The 15,281-nt window shown below is 41.7% G+C and overlaps 1 protein-coding gene across 1 annotated transcript in view; it reads right to left on the bottom strand.

Annotated features, from left to right (window-relative positions):
- The window catches only part of LOC134536204 (filamin-C), a 131,697-nt gene that overhangs the window by 68,400 nt on the left and 48,016 nt on the right, over nt 1-15,281 (bottom strand). Inside the window, 7 exon segments of the mRNA XM_063375857.1 lie at nt 4,994-5,161; nt 7,761-7,840; nt 9,501-9,639; nt 10,406-10,540; nt 11,123-11,266; nt 12,531-12,662; nt 14,011-14,481. Coding sequence (XP_063231927.1) covers nt 4,994-5,161; nt 7,761-7,840; nt 9,501-9,639; nt 10,406-10,540; nt 11,123-11,266; nt 12,531-12,662; nt 14,011-14,481 — 1,269 coding nt within the window.

Here is a 15,281-nt window from a genome sequence, read left to right as displayed (position 1 = left end):
AATATTACAGTAACTCCAATATGTTTTATTATTAAGCGTGATTATTTTTAAAAAACTATGGAATGTATGTGTGTGGTGTGATATTTAAGTTAGAGCGTTGCAATGTCATAATAACTTCCTAAATTGTTTAAAACCATAACAAATTATAATTTAGTACTTTTTTTTTCTTTCAAATCTACTACTTTTTTCTAGCCTAAATTGGTATACGAAATATTTTTTTTTCCTTGTGGACACCCTGAGAGGGACTGCAGTGACGTGTGTGTCAACACGACGCCATCACGAGAGACGCAGGGGCGTAGATACGAAGGATTAGCAAGGGATATTAGAGTATTTTTTGACGTGACGTCTAATAAATCGATGAACGTTGGCTGCGCGCACGAAAAAGTGTCCCGTTACGCTCATTGTACGCTTGCGCCGCATCTATCTCTATGCAATCATTTCATCAATGTTTTGTTATGACGTTGTCACGTTAAGCTATCGTCCGTAAACCGACTTTACAGACAACCAATTTTTTTTTTTATTACAGGGGGGTGACTGACAACTGACTGCCTAGGGACGTCGCTTGCCAACAAGCTGGTTGCTTCCCGGTCGCCCGTGCACGAGGCTCGCAAGAAGCGCCACTAGTTGGGGGGAGGGGGTCCTTGACCCGACCCGCCACCCCGCGCCCCTGCACGTAGCGCGTTCCGTTACCCGGCGCGGCGCCCGTACCGCGCGACTGTCCAGTCCACTCACTCGCGAGTCTGCGCGAGTGCCTTCAGGCCAGCTTGGCATTCGCTTCCAGCGTCGAGCACCGCACAGAGGCGCCGCTCCCATGCAGTGACGCAGCTAAGGTGACTGGCGCCACTGGCCAGAACTGAAAATGGCGCCCCCTCTTGGATTAAAAGAGGACGGGGGGGAGGGGGGGTTCGGTAAAGCGAAACCGTCGCGGCGCCCCCCCCCCTCACCTGCTCCGGCGTCCCTGGCGGAGGCCATCCCTGCCACCCTCTTGCTACGCCACTGCTCCCATGCTGTTCAGTTTACGAAGAACACTGGTAAATAATCATCCCTAGGATCTTCGGAAATTTATGGACATTGAGATCTCTTTTTTTGGGTATGATTCCAAGAGAATATTCTTGGTACATTCAGGCCCCGATTTACACATGGGCCAACCGGGCATTTGCCCAGAGCGCCAGTTTTTGAGGGGTGGGAGAATTTAAATTTGTATATTTTAGTTCCATACTATATATTACCAGTAATTTTTTTTAATTTTATTTTTACCTACAAACATTGTTCTATTTTCGAGGATTTTTAAAATAAATAACTCTTTGTCTTAGTTTTTTTTTTCAACTTTTGCATTAGCAAACCTTTTTTTGGCAATTTTTTTATTTTGATATTTCCATTTTTTTTATTCTTGTCACAGAATACTGCCTTGGCCAGAATCAAGGGGAAATGTTAGTTTATACAAACTATTGCAGTGCGCTTAAAAATATTAGTCCTTAAACCAAATACTTTATAAATAGATTTAAAACTCATTTAGCACTATCCTTTTTATATATAAAAGCTGTATAAATCTGGAACAACTATTTATTGTACTTATTTTAATAAGGAAAACATCCAACAGCTTATGTCTTCGAAAAACCTTAGTATTTTGCTGCATAATGTTTTAAAAATGATAACAAACATGCTTGAATTAGTAAAATTTTATGATTTATGGGGGGAACTGAGAAAGCAAGGGAGTGGCTAAAGATGTAAAACAGCCATGCATAATAATAATAATAATAATAATAATAATAATAATAATATTGAGCACTCATAAAAGCAAATGCAGTGCCACCTTTTGATTTATTTTACATAAACAACTTTATTCATGCAAAATATTTACAACACAAAAACAGAACTAACTATTTTCATGACCGTATTGACGTCAGCCGGGGCTTCGCCCCATGAGCCTAGTCAGTCTCTGTTTCCTCAACATCCCCCTCCCCTTCCCTGGCATTTGTACCGCCATGTACGTAGTCGTGTGTTTGAATTGCGCGCCACGAACACCACAAGAGGGCACTTAGAGGCAGTGCGGCGACCCCCTAATTTGCTAAGTGGAATGTTATTTGTAAACCTTTTTATTTTTTATTCATCTTTGCCCCAGTGTTTGTGCAGTTTACTTGTGTATTCTTTAATTTAAATATGTTACTTGAAAGAACCACAGACGTTGCCCGGGCGGACTCGAATAGGCACGGACTTGGACGAGAGTAGGAATGTTTTATATAAATTATCATTAACTAAGTAAATATTAACAAACTTTAAACTGCCAGTAATTTTTATATATTTTTTAATGTTGATCTGTAATTTACTTAACTTTCGCCGGGGCACGGAATCGTAGGATGTAATAACGGTAATCGTGTTGGCGCGGAGGCGCCATGTTGGTCGAGACGAGCAGAGCTCTCAGCCCAGTCCATCTTCATCACTGACCGAGAGCAGACGCGCCAGCACCCCGGGGACCTCAACCGTTGTGAACCACTGATCAAGTAATTCTATAGCGTAATTATTCTTAAATCCTTTTTCGTTCGTTAATCCTCGGGGCAGCTCTCGGTCAGCGGACTGTATTAATAATTGTTTGGCTCAGTCGAGTTTCTTTTGACCATCGTGTAATAAGTATACTTCATAGCATGGCCACGTGTGTGGACCATGCCTTCACTTAAGTCGATTCGTGCCTCAGGCTTTTTAACCGTGTAAAGTGTAACGTGCGTGGAGGGAAGCGTGTTAGTGAAATTAAATCTGGGTATAAATATAAACTGAGTATTTTATTTAACCACGTGGTGAGTGAGCCTACTTAGCCTAGGAGTGTGGCGTGCCCGACGCCTAGAGCGGGCCAGGTCTGGATAGGTAGGGTAGAAAGGGCTGGTAACTCGTCCCCACTTGGGCTACGTCACGCCCTGAGAGAGAGACTCCGCCGGGTCCACGTGCCCTTACACGTGGTGGCACCCATACTTAACATCTTAAAATCACCGGGAACGTGCGCACAGCCCTCAGTATCTTAGGCTCCCATGTTTTAAAGCTTTGCAACAAACGCTTCGCATCAGACGCAAAGCTTTGCATCCCACCCAAAGCTTCAAATCAAACAATCTGCAAAATTTCCTGGCAAAGTCAAATTGAATATTAAAAAGAGCCTCAATTTATTCGCTTAGCGAAGCTTTGCACAGGCATACTTTCTTTAGTTTTTCCCAGGAAATAATATTTTAGTAATTTTACCCAGTGAATGTTTCTGGTCAGATTGAGAGAGGGACTTTGCTCTTAAACATACCCTCACTCCTTACCTACCTCCATCCATTTTTGCGTAGCCATAAGAATGATACCCAGTACCACAAAGTTTCAAAGTATCCTATTTTCATTTCACCAAGATTCTGTCATTACCTCCCCATACAAATAAGAAATTGCTACAGCTGCATTACTGAACCCCAACTTTAATCATATTTTGGATGATAAAAAAACTTCAACCCATTCAGTAATGGAAACAGAAAAACATTATTAAAATTATGTATTTTATTGTTTGTTTAGTGTGTACAGGCAAATATTAGTTAAAACAAGATAGCTTCTAACATAAGTGTAAGTTGCATTTTTAACTTTGGTAGAGAATACTGGAAAATCTCATTACAACGTACCTACCTCAAAAACCCTAAGTTTTGCAACTTAATAATGTGAGTAAGCAGGTACATAATTTATACTGGATTCATACTACATATATAGCATTTTGTAAGGATCAGATATTAAATATTTTAAAATGACCAATTCTTTAATGTGAATTACATACTTTGTATTGGCTTCGCTGACCACACGTGTGTCTATCCGAGAGCCTACACATAAGGGTTCAAAACCAGAAAATTTCCAGTACTTTTGATGAAGTAAAAAAACTGGGAATTTAAAATAGATTCCCGGTTCTTTCTGTACTTTCGAGACTTGGCATTGACAGCAAAAAAAATTTGTTTTTATTGCGCGCTAATGTTGCTTTCATTTGATACTCTCCTGTGGCGAAGCGATTGACACGGGCGGGGTGAGGAGAGTGAATCTGCCGCTCCTCAGTCGGACTGCTGTGTGTGCGCCTGTGGTTGTCAAGCCAATATTCTTTACATTACAATGTATATTTTTTTAAAGTTGGTTATGAAAAGAAGAAATGTTATTTGAGTTAATAAATCTGTGATTTTGCAGGCGTTAAGATGATTATTTATTAATTTTTTTTTTTCCAAAGCTAAAAGTTGAGAGTAAGACTGACAATAAAGTGATTTGTTCACATTAGTAGATAAGTTTTTGCAATAAAAAAAATTGTAACACAAATGTTTATCTTTTTACTTTTGGTTACTAGAAGCTGTTCAGTCATTCAAAACTAACTATGTATTACTACTTCAATCACAAACAGCTGCAACATTAATATAAAAAAAAAACTACCTAGTACCAAAAGTACCGGGAATTCTCAGTTATGCCTTTGAATATATATACTGTATAGAAGTCGCCAGCCCAGGTTAAAATTTCTAATACGGTTTGAGGTAGTTGGTTAATTCACTGCCGCAATCGCCACCATCTCTAGGGTATCGACTTGTGGTGGTCCCTAGTGGACGAGTGTCGAACTCTTCAAACACCCCTTCCCCACCCTCCCTCAAACACATGTTGTCCTCCACCCACCCTCTACCCCACCTCTCATCACTACAGTTTTGTGAAGCACAAACTCCCATTGAACGACCTTGAGCTGCAGTTAATGATTGGTGGGGAGTGCGGGGGAATGACAGCGGGCGACAGTGCTGCGCTCGATACAGGGTGTTACGGCAGCACTCCGCAGCGGTTGAAGTTCCCAAGCTGCTCATCATGCGCTCCTGAAAAACGTAGAGTAAATCCTATCCACTCGCAACTTCTATACAGTATATATATTCAAAGGTTATGCTGAAGACTGGTACGGAAATCCCCGGTCCTGAAAATGGGATCCGGTGGTTGGGAAGGAGGACAGGGGCCGGGACGGCGGGGCACTCACCGGGCACGGTCTCCTTGTTGAAGCGCATCTCGACGAGGTGCGCGATGGCCTCGTGGGGCACGAACGAGGCGAGGAAGCGGTGCTCGCCCAGGCTGGTCACGAAGCTGGTCACGTGACCGCCGTTCACCAGGATCTCCAGGTTGCCCGAGCCGGCGCCCGAGCCGTCGACTGCACGCACGCACACGCACACACCGCAAACCTCAACACTTGTGCACGCAGACTCGTTCAGAGCACCTGGTTTTATTTATTTATTTTTTTATAATAATCCACCTCTATATCCCCTTACAAGCATTACGCTTGGGGATATGGGTTTAGTCAAATTAACATAAATATACATACATACAGTATATACATACACAGGGGCGCAACAACTAGATTTCCAAAGGGGGGGGGCAATATACCTTTTTATAAAGAATCATCTATCCCCCCTATTGAAGCGGGGGGTCCGGCGGTCCTCCCCTGGAAAATTTGTATTTCAAGGTGGAAAATGGTGCTATTTAAGCAGTTTTATTATATAAAAATCGATTACACAGCACTTTCTTTGCCCCCGTTTGCCCCCACTTCAAGGTTTCAGAGTGGGGGCTAAATACCCTATCCCCCCCTGTTGTTGAGCTCCTGTACATACATACATTCATATCTAAACTTTCATTACAGGTTACAGTCACAAATTCAATTTAAAAGAGAAAGTTCCCTGTACATATTAAAATTTTTTAGTGTTACTGTTCCAATCTTTTTTTTTTTTAAGTGTGAGTTTACCCTGATAGGAAAAAAATTATGTTTAATGCTAAGAGAATTTATTGGAAACATTACAAGAAGGAATGGTCCAATAAAATACTCAAATCACCAAATACCAGAAAAACCTTAGTATTCAAAAAATACTATATTTGAAGAAAAACATTCAAAGAAAGATATAAGAAAGAAAAAGTAAATTTAAAGATTTATACAGATAACCTCTATGTTTACAAGGTCAATATTTTTTCTTCATACCTAGCCTGTTACCATTACCAAAGATATTGTACTTTTAACATGTAATTATATAAATAAAATTACAATATGTATTGATTCTGGAAACTTAGGTAGATCATGAATAAAACATCTAAAGGGTTAAATGTCGAAACCCCGTAGTTAATATTTTTTTTTTCTTACACATTATTTCATTTTGGATCCTTGGGACCTAAATAAGAATTTTAGCGGTATATTCAAATATTTGGGATTCGACTTCGAGATTCGGATTCAAAAAAATTGGGATTGAACAATCACTACTTACAAGTTATACAATAGGTGCAGATTACATTCACAGTAACTTTGACTGTCTTTCATATCTTTTTAATTGTAGGGTTTGAAAATTGTACATTAAGAAATGTGTAGGGGACTTTACAAAACTGTTTGCCCCCAGGCCTTTAGTCAACATCCATACTCTACACAGGCAGCCACTTTTCTTTACCCTGAGTACATTTGCTCGCAATGTGTCATGTCAATTGCAGACATTCAGAGATGTACTTTGTAACATTTGACGACTGCAACCAAAAATAACATACTTAACCATTTAGCACACTAGGTAATATGCAGAAATAAGATTACACTTAATATAAAATTTTAAAAATGAAATTGTGAAGATTAATGAAAAATATCAATCAGACATACTTAACAATGCATAATCCGCTAGTCTTGGAAGTGTTATATTAAAACATACACTCTGGTTGAAAAGTATTTGTACCTGAATGTGACTTAATGCTCAGATAAAAGACAAACTCGAATACAAAGCAAACTCAATCACATAACGAAAACTTTTAAGTGCAAGTGACTAAATATACCGTCTCGCATAATATGTAATGTTAATTTTAGGGTTTATACTATGCATCGCAAATGTACGTATATACTAGCTTATAGTAGTGTTAAATGCTTCAGAAGATTAGATATCAGTACACAAAAATATAATTTTTTTCTTCTTAAAATTATGTTCAACTTTTAATCTAAATCATAAATATTTAATAAGTTTCTAGAAGGTTCAATGAGTACACATATTCCCGACATACTACATTTTAAATACAGCTTAAAACATCTGAATACTAACACTATTAAAATTACAGGTAAGACTTGTATTTAAAGTAGCCTCTTTTTCAAAATCTTATGAACTCATCTAGCAATCTTTCATCTCATATTTCGAAACTCCTTAAATTTCAAATTCTATGCTGCCTAACATTTGATCATGTATTATATTCGAGGCAATACTGTGTTAGTTCAAAATTATTTTAAGAATCAAAATACGTAATCTTCCTTTTACACTCATACTTCATATAAAGTCATTTATATGTATGATGAATTCCAATTGTTTTTTAAGGTTCTCATGTTCGTGATGATACTAAACTGGAGATAGTGTTACATTAACATCGTATTAATGTTCAAGAGAATCTAAAATGAACTAATTTCCTCAGTTCTAGGTAATTTTTCATACTGGAAGAAATTTTTGTCTCAAGGAAACCAAGAGACACCTGAGATAGTAATCTTTCCTGTATTCTTTTTTTAATATTTTATTGTTGATTTTTTATATATTTTTATGCTGGGCATTATATTTGCCACTAATAGGATTTAAAAGGCAGCAAGTGATGAAACAATGAAAGTGACTTCTCCTGCAGGTTTTAAAACAAAACAAGACTTGGGTGTCTTCGGGACAGAATCTTGCGATGGACGGCCCCAGACCCACTCGGAACTCACGCGAGCGCAACACTCTCGGGCCCAGGCTAGGCCCGGCTGGGGGAACACTCACTCTCGAACTCGACCGGCTGGCCGATGACGCCGTCGGGGATGCGGCCCACCTGGATGGCCTTGGCGTCGTACGCGTGCGTCCTGCGACAACACACGGTCGGTCAGTCCGCCGTCCCTCGCCTGTGACCGCGCCAACCCCCACACACACACACGCACGGCGTGCCACGGGTACGTGGACACCAGGCTTAGCTTCACGTCTCATGTGTAAACATCTTGGCTCTCAGCACGCAGCTTTCGTAGGAGTAACTTTGTGAAGGAAACGGAAATGTGTAACCATGAAGCTGCCGTCTGTGGCGGATGGGCGGATGGCGCAAAACAAAGTTCATAACGACAATAGGGAAACTGAATGGTATTACCTGTCTAATGAATTGTTGGTGTTGGTGTTGTTGGCGGTGTTGTTGGTGGTGTTGTTGGTGGTGGTGTTGGTGGTGGTTGTTGGTGTTGGTGGTGGTGGTGTTGGTGGTAGTGTTAGTGGTGGTGTTGGTGGTAGTGTTAGTGGTGGTGTTGGTGGTAGTGTTAGTGGTGGTGGTGGTGGTGGTGGTGGTGGTGGTGGTGGTGGTGGTGGTGGTGGTGGTGTTGGTGGTAGTGTTAGTGGTGGTGTTGGTGGTGGTGGTGGTAGTAGTAGTAGTAGTAGTAGTAGTAGTAGTAGAAGTAGTAGTAGTAGTAGTAGAAGTAGTAGTAAAATTCATTGTTGAAAATAAGGTCCAAATCTGGTGTTTAGATTTTATTCAATTTTTTTTTTTTTTTGCTTTTATTGGAGTTGTTACATTATATTATAGTTTTAAATTTTGCTCTGCTCTTGAATGATTAGATAGTCAATGTAGTTGCTCCGGCAGCGAATTCTAGCAGCAGGTGCGGAAACTAAATATGATTCGTGTCAACAATAAATGTAGTTGAAAACACAATTTGCGTATATTTGTCACGCTCGGCATTATTTTTGAAAAAATCTACGTTAGATTTTGTGTCCGAGTTTCGTATTATAAGCTCATTCGCAACATGAGAACACATGAATTTGCTCGATACCGAGGTTAGATGTTTACACATCACTTGTGGGTAATGAAAAAATCACTCACATTATTTTTTATTTATGTTATTATGTTAAAGATATATTTATATGTTTTCTTCATATTAAGAAATTTAATTTTAATATTGGCATTCTCAACCGCACTACTTTCTTTAGTGGCCATATTCCACCTACAAAGCTGCTCTCCCTGGAATACTCGTTAGTGATTCCTATTTCACAGTTATGAAGTTGCAAGACAAGTGGGCCCCCACACATAAGCCCATGGTTTGAAGAATGATATCTGGCACACGAGGTGAGTGAAGTTGGCCATCGCTGATTTACACAATCTAAACCAAGTTGTTCAGGAAATTTACAAAAAAAAAGCAAGCTTGTGCATGAGTCTCCCTATGCCATGTGCTATATTTTAACTAACGATACATGAATGATGCAGAAAATAAGAAATATTACAAAACCGACTAAATATATAAATAAATAAAATATAATATGTACGTCTATTATATATAATATAATGTATTTAATAGTATATTATATTAAATAATAAATAAAATATACTAATAAAATTAAACATAAAGTAACTATTCACTGTACTGAGGGCGTTCCAGGTGAACTACATGGGACAAAGTTGCACAGTGATAAATACCGTAACACAGTGCACTCGCACTCCAGAGGAACACGAACCGCTCCCACTTCGGTCCCCCAAAGCCACCAGGCGGTTACCTGAACGGGGACCCGGCCACCCGCTGGTCGCGCACCCTCACGTCGATGGTGTGCTCCCCGATCTCCGTCACGCTGAAGCTCAGCGTCGCCTTGTCCCGGCTGCGGAACACCGTGGCGGGCGCGCTGCGTCTCGACGGAGCTGCCGGCCGAGAGGAGGACGGGGGTTACTTCGGAGGGCAGTGGCAACCACGTACACGAGGGGAAAAGGGCCTGTCCTCGGGGCAACGAAGAGCCATTTGAAACAGTTCTTGTATTTAAGAATCAGGTGAAACTATCTATGACTAGAGACCTGCAAAATTCGCAGATTCATTGACCTCTAGGATAGACTATACAGTCCTTTAAATACTCGCGGAAATGACACCTGTTCATTGGATACTGACGCGTGAGACGTCTCAACTAGGCTGTCCGTAATTCGGCACTTTCTTGGTTTAGTGTTTCCCATTGGCTCACAGTTCCCCGGATAAAATGTGGGCCAGTCGCAGAAGAGGTACGAAGGTATAGTTGTTTTGATGCTAGCCTATCGCGAAATGAATCCGCGAATTTTGCATGTCTCTATCTATGACATATTCATAGCTTAATTTTAGAGTCCATGGTTTGAAAACAGACTCCATGAGAACACAAATAATATTCCAAACAGATCTTTTAAAAATTTTAAAATATTTTGCTGCAGTTAATTTTATCACATTTTCAGACACAGTCAGCACATTTAAAAGTAGGTAATTGTTCGTATTCCCTTACTTTTATAGCACATTAAAAATGATGGATGCCATGCTGCAACGGTACCAGGATTCTGCACGTCCAAGTGAGCTGAGACTTCAGTAGGGTACAACTGTGAAGTCATTAAGGAAAGGACCGCGATGGAAGCTATGCGACTGGGTCGAAGGGGACACGGCTGGAGCACGCACCTGTGACCGTGGCAGAGAGCTCGGCCAGGTCGCTCTTGTCCTCTAGCTCCACGCTGATCGATGCCGGCCGGTTGATGGGCACCAGCTCGAGCGCCTCACCGCTCACCACGGCCGACACCACGTCCGGGGAGCCCCCTGCGCAGCCGGCACACCTCACACCGACCAGCACGATACACCACACCACTGGTACCACCAGTCGCACCTCACAGTCAACCAGCACTACCCACCACACAACTGGTACCACCAGTTATACCTCACAGTCAACCAGCACGATACACCACACCAACGGCAACCACCTGCAATCTACTTTAACTTCATTTTACTGCCATGCTGTGTTACAGTTACCGTAACGATTATATGTATTTCATGAAAATTTTTATGGTCAATATTGTTCTTCCAACACACTGTTAAAATTTTCTTAGTAAGATTCATGGCTTTATGTATAGCATGGCGCAGCAATTTTTTTTAGTGAAACATTGAAGTTCGTTAGTAAAGTAAGCGACATAGGTGGAAAAGCACCTTTTACTCATCCCAGCCAACAATATAACAAATTGTGTAAAACAATGATACAGTATTAGTTTGTCAACATGTAACAAACAGTAAGTTTTCCTTGGGATAGACAGGAGGTGTGTTACTGAAACAAGTGGCCACTTGGCCCCAGGGAAGACGGGGTGAGCGAGTCCAGCCGGAGAGATCAGAGGGGTCGGAGGTACGTACTCGCAGGGGAAGACAGGAGCCCCGCGGTCCGGGGCGCGCCCAGCGGCGAGCGTCCTCGGAACCTGGTGTGCACGGCATCCACCGTGTCCTCCGAGTTGACGTGGTGCACGCTCGTCACGTGGCTCGACTCGTTGCGCACAAACTCTGCGGGGGGAAACACCAGCAGTGCGCGTCACACACAGCAGCCTCGGCTCTCCAACTGGCTGTAGCTACAGAGACGCTGTTGCTTTACATACCGATTAGGTACGTCATACATTTTCATTATTTTGTCAACGTCATGTTAAAATGGCCCACATTACTAACAAACATCTACTATTAAAGTGACCTAAAGTAACGTGGAACTTAAAAATAACAACATAACGTCTCTAAGAAGACGCTACGTGACTATAAATTTACCAAATTTATTTGATAGAGAAAATTGGAAGCCATTTTCCATCCAGTATTACCCCTCCCACTCTATTATAAAATTAGTCGGAGACATATATTTGACAGTGTGATAAGGCCTTAAGAAACATGGAACTGTAGTATCCTCAAACACAACTAAAACAAATGCTGTAGTAAAAAGCTTCTGAGTTTGTCAAAAGTAATTTCAATCTTGATGCAAGCAACCAAGAACTATTTGAATTTTTTGACAGGCTCAGTATTTTAGTCAACTGTGAGGGCATAGAAAAGTCATAATAACATTCAGATGATTCGTAGCACTGTACTCCAAACTCAAAACTGTTCAAACTGAAAGCCTTTCTTTAAATAAACATGCAAAACCTCTATGTAACAAAACTAAAGGGACTGATTTTAGTATGTTGTTATAGAGGAGTTCTTTATTAAGAAAGAACAAAAATTTGGGCTAAAAAAACATGTTTCGCTCACCGCATTAGTAGAGAACTGCAAAATTCGCGGTTTCGATGGCCTTCAGGATAGACTACACATACCCCTGTACACTCGGGCAAATAACGCAAGTTCATTGGCTGCTGACTTGTAAGTCGTCTCAGCTGGTTTGTCTGTGATTCGATCCTTCTTTGGTTGAGGGTTTATAACTGGTTGAGATTCGTCCAGATGAACAATAAGCCAATAGCAAAAATATCTAAGCGGTACATGTGTTTGAATTCTAGCCTATCACCGAATGAATCCGCGAATTTTGCAGGTCTCTACACATTAATTTTGATTGCCCTGGCCAATCAGAGACTGCATAAAGTGGCTCATACAATGGAAGTCATATTGTAAAAGTATTACTAAGAAAGAATAGTATGTTTTTCAGCCATATAAATAAAAATATGCTGCAGATATACTATTAAAATACTATCCCGAAATTTCACTTCCAACATGCACGCCAGCAACACGCACATCACGAAAGCCTGGAAGCTCACTGCTCCTCTCACGAGCACAACGGAAGGAAGCTGCGTGGCAGTACCTCTGGTCTCGGACTTGGCGGACGTCAGGTTGGCCAGGGACTCCAGGCTGCCGTACGACAGCAGGTTCTTCGTCTTGGCGATGGCGTCCCACGAGTCGGCGCGCAGATTCGACCCCCCCAGCATCGCAGACACTGCCGCATGCAACAACAAACAACCCCACCTTCAGCGGTCGTGCGAGGTGTGTGCAACCAGGGTCGACTCTAGGAGCGGGAAGGAAGGGGGGGCTGCCTGTTCCGGGTTCATAACAGGCTGACAAAATCTGGGAAATAATTTTTTTTTAATATCATAACTAAACAACCTAACACAATTAAAACTATGAGTTTTTTTTTTTATACTTTCTGTTTCTATTGTCTCCCCATTGCAATAAGTACAGTATGTGAAATAAAACAATCACTTAAACACTTGTAAGTACATTGGGTGTTTGATGACATTTAACTTACAATTTTACATATAATCTACAATGACGAAAAACAAATGATTTCTGGTGCATTTATTGCTCTGTGGGGGTAGAAGGGCTTATCACAATTTTTCTGCCCCCTACCCACCGCCCCACCCAAGGGTGAAGGAGAAAGACTAGATCCATCTGTGTGTGGTTTAGTGGACAGACATCATAAGTCATAGTTGTCCGTAACTTGGCGAGTTTCTCTAGGAATTAAATGCGAAAACTGTTTACTTGTTAATAAGAGAAGGCAGGAGTTAAAGCGCAGTATGTGTATGACACAAATATCATCTCTCGCATTGATGAATTCTAAGCAAAATTAAAACCACTGTGAAATACAACAGCATATATATGCTTCACAACAAATAAGAATGTACGCAATACTGAAACAAGTCTTTTAAAATATAATTAAATTATAATTAAACAATTTCATTATATTAAAGACTGAATACATAAAGAAGTTTTGAAAAAATTAAATTATTTGATACATTACAAAAAAATTGCAAGTTGTCATTAAAGTATTACTTTAATATAGTTGAAAAATTGTTAATGTTTTAAGATTGAATTCCAAGTAGAAGAATAATATAATTTCAAAAAGTCATAATTCATGTATGTAGCAAAATCAGCATTAATAGGACATATGCAGGGGTGCAACAACAGGGGGGGCAAGGGTAATTTGCCCCCCCTCTGAAACCTTGAAGTGGGGGCAAACGGGGCAAAGAAAGTGCTGTGTTATCAATTTTTAGATAATAAAAACTGCTTAAATAGCACCATTTTCCACCTTGAAATACAAATTTTCCCGGGCGAGGACCCCCGGACCCCCCGCTTCAATAGGGGGTGATTGATGATTCTTTATAAAAAGACATGTTGCCCCCCTTTTGGAAATTTAGTTGTTGCGCCCCTGAACATATGTACAAGGAAAAAAAAAAGGTTTGTAATAGCCGAGATTCGAAACACTCTGTGCGGATATACACAGCGTCGCTCACATTGAACTGCAGAGGCATATCAGCTGTCCGACAGCCAGGAAGCACGGCACTGACCTCGCACGTTGGACGAGGTGTCTACGGCGCTCTTCCTCTCCTCCAGCAGGTCCACCGAGCTGCGCCGCGCCCTGCGCTCCTCCGACAGGGCGTGGCCGTTCTGCTGGGCTGCCACTACTGGGCTGGCGCGCCCCGGCCTGAAGGCGGGGCTAGCGCGCAGCAAAGGGCTGCCATGCTCGGGCTTGAAGGCGGGGCTAGCGCGCAGCAGGGGGCTGCCGTGCTCTGGCTTGAAGGCGGGGCTAGCACGCAGCAGGGGGCTGGCGTGCTCCGGCTTGAAGGCGGGGCTGGCGTGCCCCGGCTTGTGGATGGGACTGAACGCGGGGCTGGCTCGCAGCAGCGGGCTGGGGCTCGGTGAGTGGTGGTGGTTGTTGACGGAGGGGCTGGACACACGGCCGTTGGGCATGCCGCGCGACGGGGAGCCCACGCGGTCCTCCCGCAGGTGCCGCTGTCTCTCCAGCGATCCCTTGCTCTCTGCAATGGCCACACCCCCCGCATTCAAGCCTCTGCGCTCACGCCTCTGCACAGTGGCATACACGTCCTACCAGCAACACACCACAGCAAAAACTTAGTAAAGCCTAGTAAGTAACGTGCGAAGCTTCTTAGTCATGTGTAACCCAAGGAACATTTACTTCACTCAATTCAATTTCACACACTTACTAAACAACAGCACACAAGATAACTAAGGTGAATTTCTTAACTGGATCTCGTTTACCTGAACTTCCTAAATTACAATTTTACTTCAATGATTAACAACCAAGCTGACCATCCCCTCGTAAAAAATCGAAACCAGTCTTGGCAGCTTTGCATGGGTTAAAGTCTAAAGTACTGAAATGGATAGCAAGAAAAATTACAACAAATTAATCATTTATTTCAGAAACCAATCAAACGTGAAAAAAAATTAGTTTGTGGCAACATATTTTTTGATGAGAGTAAATGCATATTTTAGACTGAACACAGTCAAACACAGACCTCCTGTAATGGTCTGGCATTTCAATGAATATCGTGTTTACATCAGAAATCAGTCAAATGACTCCGCTTGGCTGGTTTCTGCAGTAAACTGCAGGGGCATTTTGTGTTTTTAATGCATCACCTCGTCAGTTGGCATTGCTGCTCTGAATCCAGAATAGCCAGCTGTAATGTCAACAGCTTTGTGCTAACAGATTGAAAAGTGTTTCTGTGGTTAGCGCAGTATTTTTGTAATAATAACAATAAGCTAATATCATAGAGAGATGTATTCAAGTTCAGAAGAGGAACCTGAACCTAAAAGGAGA

The sequence above is a fragment of the Bacillus rossius genome, chromosome 10 (assembly GCF_032445375.1).
Source record: "Bacillus rossius redtenbacheri isolate Brsri chromosome 10, Brsri_v3, whole genome shotgun sequence".
NCBI classification, from domain to species: domain Eukaryota; kingdom Metazoa; phylum Arthropoda; class Insecta; order Phasmatodea; family Bacillidae; genus Bacillus; species Bacillus rossius.
The sequence above is the reverse complement of the archived record's forward strand: the minus strand, read 5'-3'. Positions and strand labels throughout refer to the sequence as shown.